The 27,060-nt window shown below is 49.2% G+C and overlaps 1 protein-coding gene across 13 annotated transcripts in view; it reads right to left on the reverse strand.

The window, feature by feature from the left end:
* Positions 1-27,060, reverse strand: part of SDK1 (sidekick cell adhesion molecule 1) — an 854,344-nt gene that overhangs the window by 139,252 nt on the left and 688,032 nt on the right. For all 13 annotated transcript variants that reach the window (XM_064593372.1, XM_064593371.1, XM_064593374.1 and 10 more), the window contains 4 exons: positions 25,158-25,273; positions 23,206-23,398; positions 8,943-9,041; positions 2,834-3,025 (listed from right to left, as the gene is read on the reverse strand). In XM_064593372.1, coding sequence (XP_064449442.1) covers positions 2,834-3,025; positions 8,943-9,041; positions 23,206-23,398; positions 25,158-25,273 — 600 coding nt within the window. The remainder of the gene's footprint in view (positions 1-2,833; positions 3,026-8,942; positions 9,042-23,205; positions 23,399-25,157; positions 25,274-27,060) is intronic.

Raw genomic sequence — 27,060 nt, forward strand, 5'->3', positions numbered from 1 at the left:
TCGGCGAGTAAATGGTTTCAAAATACCTGGATTTGTTTTCAAAACCACGTAAGTGAGAAGCACCGCTTCCCCGGGAACGTGACCCCCGCACTATCCTTACGTTCAGGGGCCGCACATCAGGCCCCATGCCTCGGAAGTGGGATGAGGACACATATTCATGTGGCCTCTGGATGATCCTCTCTGAAGGTCAGGACTTACTCACCTCCATGCACAGCAGGTAATTAATAGACACTCGTTGAAAGAAAAAAGGATGAACGGATGTGATTCTTCCAGGCTCCGAAAAGAACATGACCAAATGTCCACCCTCCCCTCGGCGATGACCGTGATGCCGGGGAAACAGAGTGGGGCGTGCGGGAGACAGCAGGTGCCTGAGTCCTAGGCCCCGGGTCTGGTTTCTAAGACAACCACATTGAGGTGAAGGAGCGGAGCTCTCCCCGCTCTGCCTGAGTTCAGCTGCTCCTGCAAGTGAATGGCGGGGAGGGGGTTCTGATGGGCTCCCATCCTGGGAGGTTAGCTGGGGCTGCAGCCCATTCACCGAGTACAGACCTACGGCAGGCTGCCCCCTCCCCCCCCAAACAGCCTGCCCCGCTCGGAAGTGAAATGCCACGAGTCTGAAATGCAGCCTCTTGTCTTACTGGGCAACACCAGCTACTCTAGACAGTGGGATGGAAGGAAGGGAGAGGGACCTCGAGCCGGAAGCGGGAGCCACGTGCTTCCTGCACGGTGTCTGAGGGACGCCTCCTGGTCTGCCCGAACCGGGGGTGGGGGGGTGCTGGAAACCCAGACTTGCACGGGGCTAATCAACCCTAATCTCACGGGGCCTTCCCACATCTCGTGTAGTGAATCTGAAGCAGAAAATGTTGAAATCGAAGGACAGTGACTCTTTGTCTCTGCTCACTGGCTTCTCTCAGTGGTGTTCCAGACATTAACGGATGTGGGGTTCAAGCATGGCCAGCGGGATACGGCCCTCCAGAGAGACGGTCGTTGCGCGTTGGCTTCCCGCGAACTCGCAGGGCGCCCTGGGATCCATCCCCGGCTACGGGTGACCTGACCTCTGGGAAAGCAGCGGCCTCTCCACAGCTTCCCTCACCTTAGCTCTTCAGGGTGTGCTTGGCACAGCGGGGCCCTCTGCCCTCGAGTTCTCACTCTGTGGTGCCTCCGGAGGGGCGCCCGCCTGCTCCCCGCTGCGGCTACACGGAGCCCATGCCGTCCCGGGAAACCTGCTCACACGTGGCGGCGCTCCCCGCGTTACTGTCGGCCTCTGAGGGACAGTTCCAACAAGTCCCGCATCAGGCCACCACCACTAGTTATTAGAGCATTAGTAGTGTTTTTTTCAGAGAGAGAGCGCACACGAGCAGGGAGGGGCAGAGGGAGAAGCAGAGAGAATCCCCAGCAGGCTCCACGCTCAGCCCGGAGCCCGACGCAGGCCTGAGATCGTGACCCTAGCCAGAATCAAGAGTCGGACGGCCAGTCCACCGAGCCACCCAAGCACCCCTAGAGTGTTAGCAAGGTTTTAAATGTGTGCTGTGGGAACGGGCTGTTTACACAGAATAAACAAATCTTCCCGTAAGCCAAAAACCTCTTTCTTTAAAAAAGTAAACATATCTTGTCAATGCCTTTAAGAAACACCAGATTGCCTCAAAGTGTGGTCCCCAGCGAGCAGCACCTGCACGCCCAAGAACCCGCTCCGGAGGCAAATCCCACACTGGGGGGCCCAGCAGTGTGCTTTATGAGGGGCCCCTGGGATGCTGCTGTGGGGGACGGCGCCCCACTGCTGCCTCAGGGGCAGGGCGTGGTGACCGCTGATCGGGGACAGAGGATTGCTGTGGGACACCTCCCCGGTGGGCAGGGCAGGTGGCGACTGGGGTCTAGAAAGTGTCCTATGAGGTCACCCTGCTCAGGGGGAGGAGGTACCATGCCTCCTCCTCTGACACCACACACAACTCGGAGGACTGCCCGGCTCTCTCCAGACGCGGTCCCTGTGAGGGGCACACACTCATCCCTGTGCTGATTCCCTTCTTTACTGTATGCGTTTTATGTGCTTGCATCCCGTCCAAGAGAACAGTTGGGCTCTGAACATGGGTCTGGAGGTGGAGGGCATTATGGGACGAAGTGCTGATTTCGGAGGGAGCTTCAGGGCCTTATCCTCAAAGACCAACCCGCATGAGGCAAACTGACATCTTTTAAAGAGCAAGAGACCCGCAGCTTTAATGAGAGAAGTGAACCCAGAGCCACCCCACAATACTTCCTCACATTCCCTCGTATTTGTGAATTCCCAGGAAAAACACTTATTTTAAACATAAATTTTAAAATCAGAGAGAAAAGAGTTGAGTGCAGAGCTCCGAGGCTGAAATGAGTGAGCTGCACATTTAGGAAGATAATCTGAATTTCAAAAAGGACAGGACAGCAGGGATCACCAGCCGAACGCCCTCCCCAGCCCGCAGGGACGCATCTGCCTCCCTCTGTCTGTAAGATCCCTTGCCTCCCACCTCCTCCTACTCCCTTGTCTTATCGCAAACCACAACTCCAGTGTTTTGCTGAGTGAATAAAGCTTTATGCTTCCTGTTCTTGGTTTTAATATCCCAACCATCTCCCTGCAGGGCAGGAGCTCGGGGCCAGCTTGCTCCCTGGGACACATCCCTCCAGTCCACACCCCAGCTGCAGACGCTGGAGGACAAGGCCCACATTGGGTCACGGTCCACTCGTCACCCCACTGCCCCTGCAGGAAGTGGACACCCCTCTTCGGAAGGACCCCGGGCCCGCACACAGGGCTGCCATCCACCCAGAGCACCAGCAACCTTGGAGTGCCCTGCACTTAGAGGGTTTTACTGACCTGGCGGCACTCCAGAAGAAATGGTGGACGAGGTGGCCAGGCCAGTCCCCGCGGCGGTGACAGCGGCCACATCAATGGTGTAGGTGGTGAGTGACGACAATCCTCTGATTTTGTACTCGTGAGTCGTGTTACTGAGGGTGTGGGTGAGCCGGGAGCTGTTCCGACCGTACACCTCCCAGGAAACCTGGTAGCCTGGGGAGCGAGAACACAGGGTGAGTTGGGCCGTCCGGATGCTGCTGTTGCCATGGACGATCTGAAACAGCAGGTGTGCTGAAGCCGGGCGGGAACCCGCTGCCCTGCCCACACGAGACTCCGGGCCAGGCCCCTCCTCCGTCCATGGGGTCCCTGTCCCCCCGCCCCCCAGCACCCGAGCTGGCTTGAGGAAAGAGGAGTGATGGCTGCCAGCCTGCGGTGCCTGATTTTACCTCGTGTTAAACTGTGGGTACATGTCATCAATATTTCCATTTTTATACGCTGGTATTTTCATTATACACTATTCTAAATCAGGAGCTTGCTCCTGGCTTGCCACTAATTTGTGGAAACAGTGCCACTTTTTCCCTCCTGAAATGATTGATAGACGCTCTCTCCCGCGCAAAGTGCTTTCCCAAAAAATCCCTCTCTGCCTGAGTGCCTGAGTTCTGCTGCATCCCCACTTTCTGAACCTCCCGTTTTCCTGGCAAAATGTGATTTTCCCCTGGTCTCTGTTCAGTCCAGTGGGGCCTCGGGACCACAATTTATTCAGCCTCGGATTCCACCGCAACTTTAGGCTCAGAGAAAAAAAACCCAGCAAGATCCTGAATCAACCCCATGGAAGGGAGTTGATGTGGTTAGAGACCCGGCAGAGAGTCTCCTAAAGCGGGAGACAGTGATGGAAGGTGCTCGCGGGTCCCAAGGCAAGGGGAACAGCTCAAAATGCTTTTGCTCTTCCTTCTTCCCAGTCAATAAACTCAGGGATACCGAAGCACCAAGAGGCGTCTTAAAGCTCATTGTGATGAAAGCAATAAATATGGTTAGAAACTTGTGCTTGCAGGTAAACAAGAATTTAGAGAGCATCTCGGGAATTTAATATTTTGAAAAAAAGATTAATGTCAGAAGCTGCTGCCCGTCTGCAGTCCCACAGCCCACAGGCTGGGCGGTGCCGACCAGACATCCAACGAGGGCAGCAGAGGGGCACTGGCCATGGCTGCCTCCGCGTACGCGGCATCTCCCCCATTACCTCCTGGTCTCCACCCAGGCCCCTGTGCTCCACGCAGCCCATCTGGGCCGTGGGCGCCCCCAGACTTCGCCTCTCTCACACGGTGCTCGGGCTGGTGGACAGCCCACTGCCCTGCTCCCTCCGGACCTCAGACTCCCTCCTCGCCCTCCCCACACCCCACATCCAGGCTCCCCCCTCCTCAGTGCACCAGACCAATCATTCTTTTCATTTTGTTAATTCAGAATTTTGGATCTAATGGCACAATTAAAAATCAAGCCTTCTGGGCAATGAGTATCTATAGCTTCAAGCACCCAGAGTGTTCCCAATGTTCCTGTGGTGTTCTGAGCATGTTACCTACATTAGTTCATTCGGTCCTCACAGCAGAACTTCCAAGTCACTAACCCCGTTTGCAGTGGAGAACACGAAGGTGCAGAGAGGTTCATGAACTTGCTGGAAGCTGGCAGGGGTTTCTAGGGTCGGCCTGGGCTCCACGCTTCCCCACAGAGCCTCCGCCCACAGCCTTCTCTCTGAAGTGCCGATGTGCGCGAGCGCACTTGACTGCCCCCAACCTCGGTGGGTGACACCTGCTACGTCGCTGAACGGTTTGATCCTCGGAGTCTTCCCTGAACGTACAGGAGGACAGGGCTTTGTTTTATGTTCCAAGCTTGTCTGCCAGACAATTTTATTTGTTTAAAAGCTGTTCTTGATAAAAATTTACGAAAACACAGCATGTGGCTCGTCACGGCAACCTGGATCCCAAATCCAGCGCTTCCAGCATCCACAGCAGGGCAGCGTTGCTGGGGTCTGTTACGTCAGGCTTGTGGGTGGGCTGGCATTGTGGACGCAGACAAGACACAAGCAAAGCCCCCGCGGCAAGAAAGCGGGGCCCGGACGCATCGCGGGGAACGGCGCGGGAGGCTTGCCGCACAGGGATGGACAGAAAGCAGGGGCTGTGGCGGGTGGAGGGGCGCTCGGGTTCCTGCACTGCTCCTTGGGGGGCGGCGTGGGGCGCAGGGCATGGCAGCTCTGGCCCCAGGAACGTTTCGCCTGCTCCAGCGGAGGTGGAAGGGGCCTAGCCGGCGCCGGGCGCCTTCAGCGGGCGGGTGTCCTACCTGCTCCGAATGCGGCCTAACCGAGACTAACGACCGCGGGAGCTTCAGAAATAATTTTCTGTTGATCTGAAGTAAATTCTCTACAAGAGAGCAGTACATCCAATCACAAGCTGTCCGTCTGCATCCTGGCCCTCATAAATCAGAGTTTACGCAGGGAGAGTGGAAGATGCTGGAATTCACATCAAGCGCAATGGGCAATTCGCTCGGCGGACCGGATGCCCCTGCTCGGGGCGCCCTCTCTTTCTGGCCCCGACCTGACAGGGAGGCCCGGCGCTGCTCACTGTGCCTTGTGGCTGATAAGGAACGGCTTCCCCCAGGTGTGTAGACCACCCAGCGCCCCATGCGGAGGACCACGCCAGGCCGTCTGCCCTGCAGCCTCTCCAACAGCAGCTGCATTAACAAGGAGGCTCCGGAAGGACATTCCATGGTTTTCCGAGGCCGGCTTTGCCCATAGACCAGGCTTTCCTTCTGCTCCTCCATGAGATACGCCGCCTGGAGCCTGGGATAGACTGTGGTGTGCCGGCACGCCCCGCCTGGGGCCCCGTCCGTGGGGGGTGCTGACCCGTGTGTGGGGGCCGAGCGAATGCCTCCCTGAGGGCAGGGGTCACCGGGGAGGTGGCTGGATGGACGAGCACTGAAGCCCAGGAAACCACTGCTGGTGGGTTCAGCTCCCGTAGGCCCTCTTCCTCCGCAGCCTCCCCCAGAGCTCCTGGGACCCCGGGCACACTTCATAGTACACTTGGAAAAGGCGACAGCACAGGCCAGACCAAGCAAGATGGGGACCGTGCGGCTGCTGGGAGGGAGGGGGACCCCAGCGGGTGGCCGTCAGAAGGCCAAGCTCCACATAGACTATAGGCTGCTGCTTGTAACGACACGGATTTGTTTAAATAGAATACGAAAATGAGTTCATTAAACCCTATTAGCTGGCGAGAACAGAGGATCATAAATTGGAGTATTGGCAAACACCGCTCAGCCGGGAAATGCTGGCCCTGCTCGGGGAGGACGTGCGCCCGTGGGCTTCCCCAAAGATTTGCAGCAGGAGTGAGGTGTGGGTGTGTTCTCGAAGGACCACACGTGTATCTGAAGGAAGGGAAGTCTCCGTGTGCATACGTCTACCCAGGAGCCCTAGCCAGGCTTCTGAGGCTCGGCCGGCGGGACACCCACGGGTGGAGCAGGCAGCCGGATGCTCCGCTTCCGAAAGGGATGGTGAGCGCAACCCTCGTTCCCGCCACAGGACCGACTGGTCCCCAAGGGCTCTGCTGGAGACTCTCTGCTTCCAAGGGCAGCCTCCCATTTTGCGCTTTTGGTGTTTTGTTTTTCTCTTTTCCCTGGCACTGCCTGGCTTCCTTTGTCCTCCCTCTGTATGGCTTAAAGCCAAGTCAAGCGCAACAGGCTCTCTTCTCTGCCCATCCCCCACCGTATTCGGTCCCTCTGCTGCAGGCAGCGGGAGCCCTCTGTGATTGTACGTACTCACACTGGAGATCCTGTGCTGACTGCGGAACACACGTCCTGGGCCCTGCGGTCCCGTTCCAGCAGCGGCCCCCCCTTCCCGGAGTTACACTGTCGTTCACCGTGGGTCCTGAACACACGTCCTGGGCCCTGCGGTCCCGTTCCAGCAGCGGCCCCCCTTCCCGGAGTTACACTGTCGTTCACCGTGGGTCCTGAACACACGTCCTGGGCCCTGCGGTCCCGTTCCAGCAGCGGCCCCCCTTCCCGGAGTTACACTGTCGTTCACCGTGGGTATTTCAAAGCATTAGCTCTGAAGGCCGACCCAGACCCACACACGTACTCTGGTTAAAAGTTAGGGGCACAGGCGGCTTCAGAGCAGGGTGACCTCTGGGGTGTGGTGTGTAGGGGGCTCCGGCCGAGCACAGGAGACTATGGGTGTTTTGTGGACAAAAAGTAGGAGGCGTTGGCACCAGGAGGGGACACTGCCTGGAGCCCCAAAAACAGCACGGGGACACAGTGATGCTGGGCACCTCCCGCCTGTGTCCCCAGAGGACGACGGGGAGCTCGAGCTTGAGCTGTTCCCAAGGTCAGGGTCAGGGTGTGCTATGCACCCGTCTGGGACACATCCTGTCTTTGTGAAGCTGAGTTTCTGGTGGTTTCTGTGAGATAGGAGCAGGTACAGCATGAAGACTGATGTGGGAAATTAAGGTGGTGGGGTCCACTCCGATCCCACATTCAGGAAGGTGGGCAGAGCCTGATCCAATCAGGAACATCAGGAACACACATCCTATTAGCTTGAAGAAGGAAATACAAATGTTTTTTTCTTTCAGTTCATTTCAAACAGGTGTTGTTAGCGTATAAATCAGGTGTTTGCACCAAGTGACCTCCAAAACAGCTGTGAAGGGCTTCTTTGGCCCTGGTATCTTGAGAGACTTAGTGAGAGGCTGTGAGCCCAGGAAGATGGGAACCTCTTTCTGCTCTGGGGTTAGGAGCACGGTTCGAACCCCACTGCCAGCACACTGAGGATGTAGAGGCCAGAACACGGACACTCGAATCCCTGTGCTGGCCTGGTCCCCTGCTGGCCATGGGGCCGTGGGACAGCACCACCCCCGGTCTCAGACGGGGGTTGTAGGAGGTGCTTTGTGGTTGTTTGGAAAAACAAACTGCTGCTGCCTGGACACGGCGGGGGAAGGGGCCCTGAGCCCCGAGGCCAGGCAGGGGGGACAGACCTCACTGCTGGTCTCCCTGGGGCACCTGTTAGTGTGGGTGGGCTCCCACAGGCTTCTGTGGGTGGTGGGGCGAGGGACAAGGAACGTGGCCCAGGCTCCGAGCAGACTCACAAGCAGGATGGATGCAACTCGCTCAGGAGCTGGGTCCCCCTGTAGCCTCGGGGTCCAGGCTTAGAGGGCAGAGGCAGAAGCCCCGGACATGACGGGAGGTGTTGCAGGAAGTCCCAGAGAGCGCCTGCCACAAACTACATGTCCCACACCGAGCGGCTGGCTTGACATTTCAAGTAACGTTCTCGAAACAGATGGGGCCACTGGCGGCCGTGGCCCTGCTGCCTCGTCCCTGCAGCCCCATGAAGAAATGGAGGGCCTGGGAGGCAAGGTGAGGCTCCCACCTTCCCCTGAGACCAAAGCCACCCAGAATTTTGTTTTTCAAACCAAGACTTAAATTAAGCTTTAATCTGAAAGGTTAAAGCTCTTCTGTTTGAAAAAAATCATCAAAGCCCCACAAGAGACACCTGCAGCCCGAGAAGAGTCTGGGCGCCTGGCAGGCTGGCTGTCCTCACCTCGGGTCCCAGGGGGCACTGGGTGGAGGATTAGGGGCGCCGGAGCCAGGACACCCAGGCTCCGCTGTGGCGCCCTGGTTTAGGCGGGGAGGGACCTGGCCACTGCCAGATCGGCAGCATTTCAGTGCGGGGTCTGCACCCAGTCGGCATCCGACGCATGCGTGCTGAAGGCGGGCCTCTCCGGGCCTCAGCTTCCTCTGCCAATGGGTCATGATATGGGCACAGACCTTGCCGCGTTGCTAAGAGAACCGTGAGGGACGGTGCGTGTGAGGGGATGTGCCATGAAATGCGGATTCTCCCTGAACAAAGGCTTTCGAGGTTTGTTAAGATAAGACTCGGAGGCCACAGCCCATGCAGGAACATGCCCCGCAGGAGGTGGGATCCCAGGGGCACGGTGCCGGGTGTGGTGACTGAGCCCTCTGCCAACAGCCAAGCAGACGTGTCCACCTCCCAGAGGCCTCTGGTGCCCATGGCCCCAGCCAGCTGGGCTGTTTGCAGCAATGCCCATGTCCCTTGTTGGGGCCAGCTTGTTTTTCCTTTTTCCGAGACAGGAATACTAACCTGTAATGATACCATTCTTCTCCAGAGGCTCCTGCCAGCTGACCTTGAGGGATGTGTCCAGAATCTCCGTGAAACTCAGATGTCCTACAGCTCCTGGTTCTAGCAATCAAAAATAAAGTCACCCGTTAATACAAGAGCCCCTTTTTCTTTGGGTCAGATGTGTGCGGAAAGTTCTAACCAGGGAAGGGAAGTGGGAGCCTGGGCTGGGGCCCGCAGGACTGACTCGAAGGGAATGCCAGTAAAAGCCCAGAAGAGGGGAGGGAGTTCGAGGTGCAGAAGGCATCCTGGTTCTGGGCACATAAATTGTTTGATCAGCCGCATCCCAGCCATGCGGAGAACCAAAGACAGGCAAGAGACTTATACACACCTCCTTCTGCTTGATCTACTCTAATGAGAGCAAGCAGGCTGGCTGGGTCCTGAAAAGCAGTGGCTAGCGCCCAGCGTCCCCGGGCACGCCTCGCAGTGAGCGTCTGGCTGGTGTGGGGTCCCTGCCCTGTGCAGCCAGGCCTGCCTACCCCTGGCTGCAGGGTGACACCTGCAGACCCAACCCAGAGCTCCAGGCTCCCCGCCCTGCTCCCCCCGAGGGGCTCCACGGGGCCGGCGCTGTGAGAAAGATCCAGCAAGAATGCGCTCCTTTGCCAGGAGTTTCTTTGTGCACGGCGGTTCTCTGTGACGCAGGAGGGCAGAGGCACGGCGTTGTGCTTTAACAAGGAGCTGCTGGGTTGGAGGCCTGTCCCCGGATGTTAGCTGCTACTCTTAGTTCCTAGTTGTCTTACTAACCCAACACAAAGTCATTTCTCAGAGGAAATGTCTGCCACTTTGGAAAGCACCAGAGTAAAAGTCTGAGAGGCCCACCGTGAGGTGAGCAGTCCAAGGTCACGGATATTCAGCTCCAGGGGCCCTGACGAGCCTCCTGCCCGGACCCCTCGACCGCTTGCAGCTGTGGCTTGCAAGGCCAGGCCAGGTCAGTGAGGACGCGGAGCCCCTGCTTGCAGGCCCTCTCATAGGGCTGCTTCCTTCCCACTCTGTGGGGGTGGGCCTGGGGGGTGCAGAGGGAAAAGGAAGTGCTTTACGGGAGGCTGGAGTCTGGGATGGCCTGGGGATGGGGGCGAGGGAAGGGACAGAGATGGGCTCCACCGCTGACGGAGCCGGGTGTGGGTCAGCCAGCCATTTCCTGCAGCTAGTGGGGCTGCTGGCTCAGGTTTGCTCTGCTTCCTCTGCAAGGACCCACAGGCCTCCCCCTCCCCGTGCCCAACCCCAGAGACTACACTTGACCAAGTCAGGGAGGAAGGAGGGGAGGATTGTGGGGCCAGAATCAGAGACAAAGGAGGAACAGAAGGAGAGGGAGAGGAGCCAAGGGACCCACTTGCTCAGCAGAGACCGATTAAGCACATGCCCCATGCCCAGCGGGGACACCAGCCTCCTCCTGAGCTGCCCCTGCCTCGTGACTCCCTGCTCGGGCCCTGAATGTGCTACACCGAGATCTTTTTAATCACATACCACGATGTAATATTTCAAGCTTAAAATCAGAGACCATGAAGACAAGGGTGTCGGTTGTCCTGCCCAAGAGCAGAGTTGGGGGCATCCCCGCAGAGAAGCCTCACCCCTGTTCTGTCGGCCTCGCTTGCCCAGATGGCGGATTCAGTACCTGCTTCTCAGCTGGTACCTGGACAAAGCCTCCTAACACAACTTCTGATTAAAAAAAAAAAAAAAAAGATGGAAACAGCCTCAGCAAATACACTCATCTGGGTGAAACTTTCAAGATGTTTTATGGATGAGCTCAAACACCGACAAAGGCCACTCTCTGAGCGGGGGAGATGGTCACATAGAATGGCTGTCGAATCCAGCTCATCCTCCTCCAGGTTTGAGTTTCCAGAAAGACATTCTGGTGGATTTTTGAACAGACTTGCTCTTTTTTCCATTGATAGAGCAGCAAAGAAATCTTTTTGCTCCTTTTATATTCTCAGTGTTTCTGCTGCTTGGATTCCTGCCCAAATGTGCTGTCCTCTAGCTCTGCTGGAACCAGCTGACAACGTCTAGGCTTAAAATTTATATTTTGTTTCCTCTTTACTGGTTGCCCGCCCTCCCCACGCCACCCCCGAGTTCTTGCCCCGTATCACGTCAGAGCTTTGGAAAAGGAGGCCTGCGGGATGCGGAGCCAAGGGAGGTACCTCAGCCAGGGAGCACAGGGGGGCCATGCCTCCAGCACCCGCCGGGCCAAGCCATCTGCCCTCCCTCAACCTTGCCGTGACATAGTCCATGCTCTGAACAGCATCAGTAGGCTCCCCAGCTACTAAAAAATGGTGACTCTGTTAGAAAAATTCTAAAAAGATGACATCACTTCCAGTTTTCTCAATTCCCAAGAAAGAAATTTCCAGTTTCTCTTTTTACCTACTAATGGTGGGCAAAAATGCACTTAAGGTTCTGTTTCCTGGCCACGGAGCTTAACGGATGTCTCCCCACCATGTCTGTCTGCTTGCTTAACTGGCAACAACTGGGATTTTTTTTTTTTTTTTTTTAAGCAAAGAATTCAGCCAGGAGTCTTCTCTCTTTTCTTTGGAAGGAGTTACCTTCTTCTGCCATTTTGTATTTTTAATAAACATCCTCTGAAAAGTGAAGTCTGATATCCACTTGGACCAGGCTGTGGCTTGAGCAGAGGTGTTGCCCTGGCCTCTTCTTTGAATAAATGAAACAGAGGAAAACGTCCACATAATGAAGAGGTATGTGCATAAGGGGGGTGCTGTAACATTTGTCCCCTAGCACTGCTTTCCCCACCCTATCTACACATGTAAGGGGGCTGGGTTGAGCCTTCCTACAGATGAGTGCAGAAAGTACCCTTCATCCAAGCCAGACTCCTTCCTCCTCCGAGACCCCGCGCGGGCCCCCTGCGCAGCCCCTCTGCACCCTCAGTCCCACACGACTGGCCCAGAGCCCACCAGCGTCACCCTTCTCTTAGCCCCCTTGTCCTATGCTGCCCACCTGATCCCTACAGCGACTTCATCTGCTTAGGGGGCTTTAACTGCTGGGGACCTTGGAGCTCAGACACCCTGAGGTGGAACGGATTTCAGATATTTCCATCTGGGGTTAGACCACATATTCAATTACCTTCCCTAACCCTTTCCTGGAAAGTAAGATCCCAATCGCAAATTGTTAGGAACCCCCAACCCACTTCAGGCACCCGGGCCCAGACGCCCCACAGCCACTGCACACCGAGTGCATCCCCAGTCGGCGGAGCATCCTCACCCGAGACCGTGTCCCACACTTCGACTGCTGGCATCACCACTACACAGTCACATCAACCAAAGCACGTTGAGTCATCGTAGATAATTCCTTCCACCCCTCTATTAATGAGCCTCCAAATTCCCTGTGACATGTCTTCAGGATCCATCTCCCCTTACCACTGTCCCCACAGCATGGGTGTGGGCTCTCTTAATCTTGTGCCTTCTTCCCAGCTTCCTTCACCTTTACCTCCAGTGCATCCTCACAAACCCCAGACAGAACTTCTGAAACACGGATTGATTCAAATAACACCCCTCATGGAGAACCTTCTGTGGGTCTGTCCAAGTGCCTGGACTTAGCAGTTGAGACTCTTCCGACTCTTGTTTCCTGGAGCTCTTAGCAGTTGAGACTCTTCCGACTCTTGTTTCCTGGAGCTCTTAGCAGTTGAGACTCTTCCGACTCTTGTTTCCTGCAGCTCTTAGCAGTTGAGACTCTTCCGACTCTTGTTTCCTGCAGCTCTTAGCAGTTGAGACTCTTCCGACTTGTTTCCTGCAGCTCTTAGCAGTTGAGACTCTTCCGACTTGTTTCCTGGAGCTCTTAGCAGTTGAGACTCTTCCGACTCTTGTTTCCTGGAGCTCTTAGCAGTTGAGACTCTTCCGACTCTTGTTTCCTGGAGCTCTTAGCAGTTGAGACTCTTCCGACTCTTGTTTCCTGGAGCTCTTAGCAGTTGAGACTCTTCCGACTCTTGTTTTCTGGAGCTCATCCCCTCCCCAACCCCCACAAGCTGCACCACAGCCTCGCCCAACACCTCGCTCGTACTGTCTCACACTTGTGTACTCTCTTTGCCGCCACGGACGCTGTTCCTCCCACCTGGAATGCCCTCAGCTATTCTCTGCATGGAAGTCTCATTGGTCAGGACCCAGCTGAGCTGCTGCCTCCTCTACAAGACTTACCTGACACCTGATGCTCCTTGACCAGATGCTCTTCGCTGGGCGGCTACAGCCCCTTCTCCAGACCTCCCTTCTCGGGGGCACTGGCCTCAGCCACGTCCCTCACATCTGACTAGGGGAGAAGCTGTACAGGCAGAGGCTCTGCTTACTTATCTCTGCAACCCTTTCAACACCCAGCTGCCTACCTCGCACACAGTAGGCGCTCCCAAGACACCTGGATAGAAGCGTGCATACGCATTTCTGCATGGACAGATGATGAATGGACCAATCAATCAACGTTTAATTGTAATATTATCACAGTAGGAACAAGACTTGATAAGATAGGCACACATTTTTTTTCTTTAAAAATGGAAAACCTAAACTTCATCAACCTTCTCCTTTAATCCTGAACTATTTTTGGGGGTGGTATATACAATTTATAATTGAAAAGCCGGTTTCACAGCAGAATACACATTATTCCTTTCAAGCGCTCATGAAACATTCGCCAAGACTGAGCATGTGCTGGGCCATAAAGCAAACTTCAGTAAACTTAAAGGAATTGAAATTGTACAGTGTACTCTCTGACCATACTGGAATCAGGCGAGAAATCAGTAGCAGAAAGACAAGAGGAAAATCTTCAAACTAACTAGCACAATTCTAAATTCATGGGCCAAACAGGAAGTCTCAAAGGGAATAAAAGAACTGAGTGAAAATGAAACACAATATGTCAAAATACGTGGAGAGGAAAATTTATGGCACTGTTTATAAACGAAATGAGGACAGGCCTCAAATCAATAGTTTAAGTACCTACCTCAAGAAATTAAAAAAGGAAGACCAAAAAGTAAACCCAAAGAAAGCAGAAGGAAGGAAATATTAGCAGCAAAAATCAATGAAACTGAAAATCAGAAAACAACAGAGAAAGCTCAATGAAATAAGAAGCTGGTTCCTCCAAAAAAAAAAAAAAAAAAAATCAATAAAACTGACAAATCTCTAGGAAGAATGGCAGAAATAGAAAAAGAGATCAGCAATATCAGGGATGAAACAAGAAAGATGGGGACATCTCCTCCAGCCACGGGACGATACGCAGGGATTACTGCCAGCAACGTTACATGCACACTCGACACCTGAGGGTATCGGTTCCCTGAAAAATCACAGACTGCCAACACTCAACCAAGATTAAGCAGACAACAGAACAGTATAATGACTACTGGAGACACTGATTTTATAATTAAAATGTCCCTCCCAAAAGAAATACCCAGGCCTAGAGGATTTCACTGGAAAATGCCACCAAACATTTAAAGAAGGATTGACACCAGTTTTACACAATCTCTTCTAGAAAGCCAAAGGGGGGCTGGGGTGCCTGGGTGGCTCAGTCGGTTGAGCATCTGACTCTTGGTTTCAGCTCAGGTCATGATCTCGTGAGATCGAACCCTGCGCTGTGCTCTGTGTTCAGTGCGGAGTCTGCTTAGGATTCTCTCTCCCTCTGCCCCCCGCCCTGCTCATGCACTTTCTCTCTCAAATAAATAAATAAATTGTTAAGAAAAAAAAAGAAGGAAAGGAAGCAGAAGAGGGGGAGCACTTCCAAACTTACTTTATGAGACCAGCATTACCCTGACACTACACCAGACAGACAGTAAGTCCAGGAAAATAAAACTGCAGACCAATATCTCTCATCAACCTGGATGCAAAAAATCACCCACAAAGTATTAGCAAAAAAAATCCAACAATGTAAACAATAATTACGAACTAGGACCAAGTGGGATTTCTTCCAAGTGTGCAAGGCTGGTTCAACATTTGAAAATCAATCCGCTGTATCAACAACTCGATAAAAAGAAAAACCACACGATAGTATCACCCAATGCAGTCGCAGCAGCTGACAAAACTGTATGTTTGGTAAGGTGCTCACAGTCCAGGGGTGGGGTGAGAGCGGCTGCTAAGCATTACGGGGAGTGTGAGAGGTTAGGGGTCCAAGGAATAGCTTCTCCGAGAAGGAAGTGAGCTCACCAGGTACTCAACATGCCGGGGTGGGCGCGGAGTTGCCACTTTCGGATGAGGGAGATCTGAGCGTATTTGTGGGCTGACAACCGGTCAGACTCTTCATCCTCCGAGAGAGGAACTGGGGTGAGAACAGAGGGACCCTGATATGGGAGCAGAGGGGGAGGAATCCCATCTTGGACGGCCTTGACCTCTATAAATGCCACCTTGGTGAGTACAGTGAAGCCGAGGCCTTGGGGAGCAGGGCAGGCTGGGCCACGGCACCCTCAGTGGTACAGGAGGCCGGCCACACCCAGAGCCCCGTGGCCGGGACAGGAGGAAGCTGGAGGACAGGCAAGTGGCAGCCCCGGGTGACTTTTTTTTAAACATATACTAGTTTCAATTCTCCTTATAAAGAGAATACATACCCACTGTAGAAATGAGAATATGTGGCAAAATCCAAACAAAAATGTAGAAAATACGCATGATCACACCACATAGATATAACAACTGTCAGAAGTGTGACATGTTTCTTTCAAGGTTTTTTGTCATCTCATTTAGTTTTATACAAGTGTGTTTTTATAAAATTTGGATCTCCTATAGTTTCGTATATTATTTTTTTCACCTAACAACTAGATCATGACTATTTTCTCTAAAAACTTTTTAATAATGACAAAATATTTAGTATACTGTCATTCCGTAATTTTTAAAATTACACCCCTGTGGAACATTTGCATGTTTTTCTTTCTTTTTTTCCAGTTACAAATAAATGCAATGAACCTTCCCATATTCAAGTGTTGGTGCACATCTGTGGTCATTTTCTCAGAGAGCTTCACTACATAATGTTTTCCACAGGTGTCAGCTGGCCTGAGGGCAGAGAAGGAGGTGGTCTGAACTGAGCAGATGGGGACCATGCCAAGTGAAGGTGCTCAGAGGGGTTGGGTTGAACCGCCCTGGGGAGGGTCAGGGAAGGCACAGCCAGGAGGCCTGACAGGGCATTCAAGAAGAAGGTAAGGGATCTGGCAAGATGGCGGAGGAGTGGGAGATCTTAGTTTCGTCTGGTCCCAGGAATTCAGCTAGATTTCTATCAAATCATTCTGAATACCTGCGAACACAACCGGACATGTAAGAAAAGAATAGTTGCAATTCTACAAATAAAAAGGCGACTCTTTCTGCAAAGTAGGAGATGTGGAGAAGTGAATCCGAGGCAATATATCGGAAGATAAACCATAGGGGGAGGGAGCCTCCGTCAGCCAGCACTGGAAAGTGACAGAGCAGTGGAGCACAAAATCAGAACTTTTAGAAGTCTGCTCCAGTGAAGGACATTGCTACCTGAAAGGTGCTCGGGCAACAAAGTGGGGCAGAACCCTAGGTGGGACAGTGTGGTCTCAGGATCCCCAGGGTCCCAGGAAGACTGGGGGTGCCTGAGTGTGGCAGAGCTCCCAGGCATCAGAGCAGGGAAGCTGGCTGCAATCAGCGAGCCCAGGATTGGGCTCTCAGCTCGGGATTGACATATACTGTGAACTGTGGCACAGTCGGGTGACTGCTCTCCAAGCAGGGGCCCACCAAGCGGCAGGACCTCGGCAAGACCCTCCCCTCTCCCCCCAGGGAGGAGTGGGGCGGGTGAGCACTGCAGGAGTCTGCAGGGTTTGGAGACGCAAAGCAGGGTCATGTGCCTGAGATAGAAATGCTTGGAGTGGGGCTAGAGACCAGGAAGAGAGGAGGGATTGGCTGCTTTTCCCTGAGGGCTCACTAAGGAGTGGGGCCCCAAGCTTTTGGCTCCGGGGCCAGAGATTTGGAAGATGTCATTTTCATTCTCATCCTCTAGAAAGGCACGAAAAGCCTTCAGAGAACAAAAGCCACCTAGAGCAATCCAGAGCAAATTATTTAACCTGGCCCCATCAAGGGCGGTGCAATTCCTCCTCAGGCCAAGACACTTGGGAATCAGCGCAATAGGCCCCTCACCCCAGAAGATCAGCAAGAACATCTAGCCAAGACCAACTTTACAGATCAGTGAGAACTGCAAAATCCAGCACTAGGGGGAAAATAGTATACAGAATTCATGATTTTTTCCCCACAACTCTTTAGTCTTTCAATTTTATTTTTTTTCTCTTTCCTTTTTTAAACAATGTCTTATTTTATCAACTCTTTTTTAAAAATCTTTTTTAATTTTCATTTTTACACTTACATTCTACCCTTTCATTGTATTTAATTTTATTTGTGTGTGTGTGTGTGTCTGTGTGTATATATATGTTTTTCTTTCTTCACAATTTTGGGATGCAGTTTCTTCTAATAAACAGACCAAAATACACAAAAGATCCAGTGTATTGTTCTGTTCTGTTCACCTGTCTGGTTATATTCTCTTTTTTTTGTTTGGTTTTTTGTTTTGGGTCTCTTCTGATTTGTTTAGTGTGTATTTCTCTGGGGTCATTGTTGCCGTTTTAGTATTTTGTTCTCTCGTTCATGTAATTCTTCTCTGGACAGAATGACAAGATGGAAAAACTCACCTCAAAAAAGAGAACAAGAGGCAGTACTGACTGCCAAGGACCTACTCAGTATGGACATAAGTAAGATGTTAGGACTAGAGTTCAGGATGACGATTATACAGATACTAGCTTGGCTTGAATAAAGCATAGAAGACACTAGAGAATCCTTTTCTGGAGAAATAAAATCTAACCAAGTCAAAATCAAAAAGGCTATTAATGAAGTGTAATAAAAAATGGAGGCTCTAACTACAACAGAGGCAGAAGGGAGAATTAGTGATATAGAAGACCAAATGATGGAGAACAAAGAAGCTGAGAAAAAGAGATAAACAACTACTGGATCACGAGGGGAGAATTCAAGAGATAAATGATACCATAAAGTGAAACAATATTAGAATAATGGGGATCTCAGAAGAAGAGAAAGGGGGGGAAGAAGGTATATTGGAGTAAATTATAGCAGAGAATGTACATAATCTGGTGAGGGAAACAGGCATTCAAGTTCAGGAGGCACAGAGAACCCCCCTCAAAATCAATAAAAATAGGTCAACACCTCGACATATAATAGTGAAGCTTGCAAATCTCAGAGACAAAGAGAAAATCCTGAAAGCAGCTCGGGACAAGAGGTCTGTAACATAAAAGGGTAGAAACATTAGACTGGCAGCAGATCTATCCACAGAGACCTGACAGGCCAGAAAGGACTGGCATGATATATTCAGGGTGCTAAATGAGAAAAACATGCAGCCAAGAATACTTGATCCAGCAAGGATGTCATTCAAAATAAAAGGAGAGATAAAAAGCTCCCAGGACAAACAGAAACTAAAAGAATTTGTGACTACACAAGTCCTGCAAGAAATATTAAAGGGGATCCTTTAAGTGAAGAGAGAGCCCCAAAGTAACATCGACCAGAAAGGAACAGAGACAATATACAGAAACAGTGACTTTACAGGTAATACAATGGCACTAAATTCCTATCTTTCAATAGTTACTCTGAATATAAATGGGCTAAATACCCCCAGTCAAAAGACACAGGGTATCAGATTGTATAAAAAAGCAAGACCCAGGGCGCCTGGGTGGCTCAGTCATTAAGCGTCTGCCTTCGGCTCAGATCATGATCCCAGGGTCCTGGAATCGAGCCCTGCACTGGGCTCCCTGCTCCACGGGGAGTCTGCTTCTCCCTCTCCCACTCCCCCTGCTTGTGGTCCCTCTCTCGCTGTGTCTCTCTCTGTCAAATAAATAAAAATAAAATCTTAAAAAAAAAAAAAGCAAGACCCATTGATATGTTGTCTGCAAGAGACACATTTTGGACCCAAAGACACCTCCAGATTGAAAGAAAGGGGGTGGAAAACCATTTACCATGCTAACAGACATCAAAAGAAAGCCAGGGAGCAATCCTTATATTAGACAAATTAGATTTTAAACCAAAGACTGTAATAAAAGATGAGGAAGGACACTATCATAATTAAAGCATCTATCCAACAAGAATAACTAACAATTGTAAATATTTATGCCCCTAACATGGGAGCAGCCAATTACATAAACCAATTAATAACAAGATTAAAGAAACACATTGATAATTATACAATAATAGTAGGGGACTTTAACACCCCACTCACTGCAATGGACAGATCATCTAAGCAGAAGATGAACAAAGAAACAAGGGCTTTGAATGACACACTGGATCAGATGGATTTCACAGATATATACAGAGCATTCCATCCTAAAGCAACAGAATACACATTCTTCTCAAGTACACATGGAACATTCTCCAGAAGAGATCACATACCGGGATACAAATCAGGTCTCAACCACTATCAAAAGACTGGAATCATTCCCTGCATATTTAAGACCACAATGCTTTGAAACTGGAACTCAGTCACAAGAGGAAATTTGGAAAAAAACTCAAATACATGGAGGCTAAAGATCATCCTACTAAAGAATGAATGGGTCAACCAGGAAATTAAAGAAGAATTTAAAAAATTCATGGAAACAAATGAAAATGAAAACACAACTGTTCAAAACCTTTGGGATGCAGCAAAGATGGTCCTAAGAGGGAAGTATATAGCACTACAAGCCTTTCTCAAGAAACAAGAAAGGTCTCAAGTACACAACCTAACCCTACACCTAAAGGAGCTGGAGAAAGAACAGCAAATAAAGCCTAAACCCAGCAGGAGAAGAGTATTAATAAAGATCAGAGCAGAAACCAGTGAAATAGAAACCAAAAGAACAGTAGAACAGATCAACGAAACTAGGAGCTGGTTCTTTGAAAGAATTAATAAGATTGATAAACCCCTGGCCAGACTTATCAAAAAGAAAAGAGAAAGGACCCAAATAAATAAAATCATGAATGAAAGAGGAGAGACCACAACCAACACCAAAGAAATACAAACAATAAGAACATATTATATTATAAGAACATATTATAAGAACATATTATGAGCAACTATATGCCAACAAATTAGGCAACCTGGAAGAAATGGATGCATTCCTAGAGATGTATAAACTACCAAAACTGAAACAGGAAGAAATAGAAAACCTGAACAGACCCATAACCAGCAAGGAAGTTGAAGCAGTAATCAAAAATCTCCCAACAAACAAGTGTCCAGGGCTGGATGGCTTCCCAAGGGAATTCTACCAAACATTTAAAGAAAAATTAGTATCTATTCTTCTGAAGCTGTTTCAAAAAATAGAAATGGAAGGAAAACTTCCAAACTCTTTCTATGAGGCCAGCGTTACCTTGATCCCCAAACCAGATAAAGACCCCACGATAAAAGGAGAATTACAGACCAATATGCCTGATAAACATGGATGCCAAAATTCTCACCAAAATACTAGTGAATAGGATCCAACAGTACATTAAAAGGATTATTCACCACGACCAAGTGGGATTTATTCCTGCGCTGCAGGGGGTGGTTCAACATCCTCAAATCAATCAACATGATACACTACATGAATAAAAGAAAGGAGAAGAACCATATGGTCCTCTCAATAGATGCAGAAAAAGCATTTGACAAAGTACAGCATCTTTCCTTGATTAAAACTCTTCACAGTGTAGGGATAGAGGGAACATATCTCAATATAATAAAAGCCATATACAAAAAGCCCACAGCGAGTATCATTCTCAATGGGGAAAAACTGAGAGCTTGTCCCCTAAGGTCAGGAACACGGCAGGGATGTCCACTATCACCACTGTTGTGCCACATAGTACTAGAAGTCCTAGCCTTAGCAATCAGACAAAAAATAAATAAATAAATAAAAGTATCCGAATCTGCAAAGAAGAAGTCAAGCTCTCATTGTTTGTTTGCAGATGACATGATACTGTATGTGGAAAACCCAAAAGACTCCACCCCAAAATTGCTAGAACTCATATAGGAATTCAACAAAGTGGCAGGATATAAAATCAATGCACAGAAATCAGTTGCATTCCTATACACTAACAATGAGACAGAAGAAAGAGAAATTGAGGTGATCCCATTTATAACTGCACCCAAAACCGTAAGATACCTAGGAATACACCTAAGCAAAGAGGCAAAGGATCTGTACTCAGAAAGCTATAGAACACTCATGAAAGAAATTGAGGAAGACACAAAGAAATGGAAGAACGTCCCATGCTCATGGACTGGAAGAACAAATATTGTTAAAATGTCTATGCTACCTAGAGCAATCTATACATTCAGTGCAGTCCCAATCAAAGTACCATCAACTCTTTTCACAGAGCTGGAACAAATAATCCTAAAATTTGTATGGAACCAGAAAAGACCCCAAATAGCCAGAGGAATGTTGAAAAAGAAAACCAAAGCTGGGGACATCACAATTCTGGACTTCAAGCTCTATTACAAAGCTGTAATCATCAAGACAGTATGGTACTGGCACAAAAATAGACACATAGATCAATAGAACAGAATAGAAAACCCAGAAATGGACCTTCAACATTATGGTCAACTCTAATCTTTGAGAAAGCAGGAAAGAATGTCCAATGGAAAAAGGCTCTTCAACAAGTGGTGTTGGGAAAACTGGACAGCCACATGCAGAAGAATGAAACTGGACCATTTCCTTACACCATACACAAAAATAGACTCAAAATGGATGAAAGACCTAAATGTGAGACAGGAATCCATCAAAATCCTCAAGGAGAACACAGGCAGCAACCTCTTCGACCTCAGCCACAGCAACTTCTTCCTAGACACATCACCAAAGGCAAGGGAAGCAAGGGCAAAAATGAACTATTGGGACTTCAAGATAAAAAACTTTTGCACTACAAAGGAAACAGTCCATAAAACCAAACAACAACCAACAGAATGGAAGAAGATATTTGCAAATGTCTTATCAGATAAAGGGCTAGTATCCAAAATCTATAAAGAACTTATCCACTCAACACCCAAAGAACAAATAATCCAATCATGAAACAGGCAGAAGATGTGAACAGACATTTCTCCAAAGAAGACATCCAAATGGCCAACAGACACATGAAAAAATGCCCAACGTCACTCAGTATCAGGGAAATACAAATCAAAACCACAATGAGATACCACCTCACACCAGTCAGAATTGCTAAAAGTAACAAGTCAGGAAATGACAGATGTTGGTGAGGATGTGGAGAAAGGGGAACCCTCCTACACGGTTGGTGGGAATGCAAGCTGGTGCAGCCACTCTGGAAAACAGTATGGAGGTTCCTCCAAAGTTGGAAATAGAGCTACCCTATGACCCAGCAATTGCACTACTAGGGATTTACCCCAAAGATACAAATGTAGTGATCTGAAGGGGCACCTGCACCCCAATGTTTATAGCAGCAATGTCCACAATAACCAAACTATGGGAAGAGCCCAGATGTCCATTGACAGATGAATGGATAAAGAAGATGTAGTATATATATATACAATGGAATACTACTCAGCTATCAAAAAATTTGAAATCTTGACATTTGCAACAATGTGGATGGAACTAGAGGGTATTTTGCCGAGCGAAATAAGTCAGATCAGAGAAAGACAATTATCAATATGATCTCACTCATATGTGGAATTTAAGAAACAAAACAGAGGAGCATAGGGGAAGGGAGGGGAAAAATAAAACAAGATGGAATCAGAGAGGGAGACAAATGGTAAGAGACTCTTGATCATATGATCAAGAGAGTTGCTGAGGGGAAGGGGTGGGGGATGGGGTAACTGGGTGATGGACATTAAGGAGGGCATGTGATGTCATGAGCACTGGGTGTTATATAAGACTGATGAATCACTAACCTCTACCTCTGCAACCAATAATACATTATATGTTAATTAACTGAATTTAAATTAAAAAAAAAGAATACTGGAACAAAAAAAAAAAAGAAGAAGGTAAGGGGACTGGAAGTTGAAATGTGGGGGAAGAGAAGTCCAGCAAGACCACAGGTGGACCACATGGCTAAGACTAGACTGTTTCTCTGGCCCTCTGAACTCTTTCCGCTAGCCTGGCTTCCAGTTCCAGGGACCACCTTCCACTGCTCATTACCAATACTTCCCACTGACTTATCTCCCCAGGGTGCGCAGACTGCAAACACTCTGAAGACACGGACATTCCTGATGACCCTCCTAGGCCCCCACCCAGCACGGGATATGACGGTGGTCTGGACCTCCCTGACACCTGACTTGTGACTGTTGAGAAGACACATGGTGGAGGAGTACTCACTGTCTTCGTGAGTCCATACGAGCTGAGGCGTGCTTGGAGGCCCATCCCCCGGAGTGGTGAAACACAGAACTGAGGTGAAGTAAGCAGTGAACTTCTGCAGGTTCGTTATATACCCATGGTGGACTCCGTGGAAATCTGGTGCAATGGTGACCATAGTGGTGGCCTCAGGGACCTCAGCTGGCCACGCGAGGAGCTGCGATGGGACAGGTTGAGAAAGAGATCCTTTTTAACTGCACACCTTCACTCTTGAGTCTGTATCAGGATTTTTATTTTGTGATTAATATATCTTCAAAGAAAGCAAAGTCGTGATTAAGAAACTCCATAAATCCTACATTTCATGATCCCACTTAAAAATATGGAGTTGAAAGTATATCTCACAGATAATTGAACACAAATATGTACATGTATATATATTTTATACATGTATATATAAATATCTACTCTGACCCATGTTGGAATAACAGACACTCCTCAAAACTTCACTTTCTCCTCACCTAAAGATGTTGCAGAGCGTAATGTTTTTTAACACTAAGCAATAAACACAACACCATCTTTATTTGACTTAATCAGTATAATAAAACATAAATGCAAATATCAACGAAACATGAACACAGATTTTTTTTTAGCTAGCACCTACTCTGCCGCAAAGAGAAGCCTCTGATTCCATGGGAAGGAATCTTAATTATTTACAATTTATGTCACACTAGTTTTCTGAAAAGAATTTTAGGAGGTCAATTACAATTTTAAAGAAATATAGTACATATACACTTTCCAAGGGCAGCTGTTTTAATGTTAGGGCAACATTATGTACGAGTGTGACTTTTAATTCCTTTGACACCAAATATTTCCAGGGTTAATTAGGTTTGAAGGTTGATATGCTGTGGGACACAAAGTGTATTTTTATATAGATCAAACCGACACTGAGCCATCGAATGAATGCTCTGGTCTTGCCAATAAGATTTGACAGGAAAGTCAAGGAGGCAAAATCATCTTGGTTGATCAATATGATTTTCTTTCAAAAAAGCTTCTGAGTGTAGATTCCTCTGGGGAGTCTAAAAGGAAAAGAAAAGGCAGGGCGAATTTCTAGCTGCATCTGCCTTTCTAGAGAAAACAAAAAAGGGTTTCTGTAAGTTGAATCCAAATGGGAAAAAAAAAAGTGAACCAAGTGTCTAAGGAAATAATACTCTTGGAATCTGAAATTACCAAGAATTCAAGCAGACCACATGGAGTCCTTTCTCCATTAAGATCTCCCCTGAGTTTACCTGCTATTGCAGGACATTAGTGACTATGCTGTAGGTAAAATCAAGGTGGGACCCCAAGTCCAACCAGACACTGATCTAGAAAGCAGGATGGACTACACTTTTGGAAATTGTATCCAAATACATCCGTGAAGCTCACATATCCTGGTAGCTAAGAACAGAGGGCAGTTGCATAGTGGGAATCTGTGTCTCTAATTCAGGCCAGGTAGGTGCCCTGAATTCAATGGTCTTGGTTCTATGAACAGAACTCTCCTCGAAGTTGAGATGGGGAGGGAGTAAATATCTTTACTTGATAGAAATATCATTCCCTTGATCTAGCGCCCTTTGTTCTAAGGCTGGGCTCTTCTGAGAGGACTCCTCTCCAGGAAGATGTGGTTTGTACAAATGCTGATTCCAATCAACGGAGATAGGTTTTCCACTGCTAATTTTTAAATGGATGGCTTTTCTCAAAAGAAATTGCTCTGTTACATATGAACCACCCACTTGAAAACTAATAATGTGAGTTTCTGAACCAGTAGAGCAGATAAGACCTTGGATAAATGGTGACCCCCACCCCCACCACCAAAGCCAATACACTCGGTAACTTGATACAATGGGTTCTCCATGAAATGAGGAGTGGGCAGCCTTCTCATTGGTCACAAGACCATGACAGACCAGGATAGCCACCCAGGACTCTGAACTAAGTCTGTGTACCTTGTATCCCTGGTTGATGCCATTGATGAACTGCTGAGGTGGAGGGTTCCAGAGGAACTGGATGGTTGTGGAATTCACAGCTTCCGTCTGCACGTTCTGTGGGGGCGCAGTAGGCACTGTTCCAAGGCCGTCGTGGAAGACAGCAAAACAAATGGTAGGAGGCCCAGTAGGGAGAAGAGATGAGAAAGAAACTCTTAGCTGCCACTCATGATTCACAGGCCATTATGGCATTCAGAACAGGGAAGTGTGATGAATGTTTCTGGAAGCTAATAGTGGCATTACAAAGAAAAAGAACTGGGGCTATTTCTCATTTTCTGCTGGAGAATTCTTTAAGGCATTGGCAGAAAAGTGGACTGGATCATCACATTCCACGGGTGAGGCTTTCCCAGGAATCCCCAGGTAAATAGTTAATGAGAGCTTTCTCTGGTTTGTTTCTCAGTTACTCAGGGTTTGAGATCCAGGCAAGGTTTCACTGAGAGACCCCCTCTCCCATTAGGTACCACTATGTTTCAAGACCATTTATCCTCCATATGGAAAAAAAAAAAAAAAGCATCCCCTCCCACATGGATTGTTCACTCATTTGGAGGCCAAATTTCTCTTTGTCTGTTACAGGGACCACCATTTTGTCTTTCTGTTATTGACCAGCTATACGCTTGCCAAATGGCCTGCCTTCCAGAAGTCATGATCTTGGGGAGATACTCATGTAACCGAAACAGGCACATCGCTCTCTGGAGCAGTGGACGCCCAGGACAGCAGCCGAATCTGCCCAAGGAAAGCACAGAAGGCTGCAGTCAGGAGGTACCTGCACTAGTTCTGGAAGAAAGGGCAGATGTCTGAAGAGGGAAGGGCCTTGCAAAAGGCCTTCTCCATTGGGAAGATGGAGTAAGGCCCGGTGTTATAGAACCCTGGAGTACCATGAGAAAGAGTGAGCACGGCTGGACACGGGGCACACGTGGGCAGCTGGGCTGAGGAGGTGGTTGGGTCACGTTGGGCACTGTCTCCTATGCCAAACATGGTGGTTGGTAACGTACATGGTGGGCCATGGGGAATCCAAAGTGTTTTGAAAAAGGCGGTGATGTGACATGGCTAGCTGTTAGAGGACAAGGACCTCTGTGGCCCCGAAGGAGGGGACCAGCCCATGGGCTGTGACATCCAACTCTCTGAAAAAGAAGGTCCTTGTTCTTTAGGAGCTTGTTTCAAAAATAAGACACAGAAGCCAAAAGGATCCTTTGGCTCCAGGTAAAGAAATAAAGACAACAGTCTCCTGGAACAGAGCACATGGGGACAGAGCATGGTCCTGTTAAAGATGACTAAGCCTCTCATTATTCTCTTCTTCAAAAGCCCATCTCGTTAGGCAGAAGTGAAAAAAGCATAAAATTCCCCTAAGCCCCTCAAGTGTACTCTTCAAGTCATGCTCTTTTCCCGTCCTCTCTGGACTCTGGCTGATATTCCTCGGTCCCTGCCTCTGCAAGTTGGCAAGCAAACGGTCCGTTTCCCCATTCTGCATTTTCAAATTAAAAAAAAAAAATGGCCAGGGGGATCACAGTGCCTAGGATGTAGAACGCTGGGAAGAACGTCACATCCGAGAATAAGAAGAAGCCGAACTAACTACAAAATCTTAACTTCTCTTGAGCCCGTAGGAAATTCGAGGTCAACGGGGCCACCGAGTAGTCTGGAATGTTGAGAAAAGATGGGCCTCTTGGAGGGGAGACCATGTGAGTGCTGGGCTCACCTGGGATGGAGCAGGAGAGAGGATGGGGGATACTATACAGCCTGGTAGGGAAAACTCAGCTCAAATTCCTAACGAAGTGCTAGTGGCTGAATGAGGGCCGGGAGCAGAGGGCAGAGTGTTTGGAGGCTGTGGATGCCCAGACAAGTTCAACAGTACAGAGACACAGAGGAG

Source organism: Mirounga angustirostris, unplaced genomic scaffold (assembly GCF_029215605.1).
Source record: "Mirounga angustirostris isolate CCGP_5_RB_7025 unplaced genomic scaffold, mMirAng1.0.hap1 SCAF_5, whole genome shotgun sequence".
NCBI classification, from domain to species: domain Eukaryota; kingdom Metazoa; phylum Chordata; class Mammalia; order Carnivora; family Phocidae; genus Mirounga; species Mirounga angustirostris.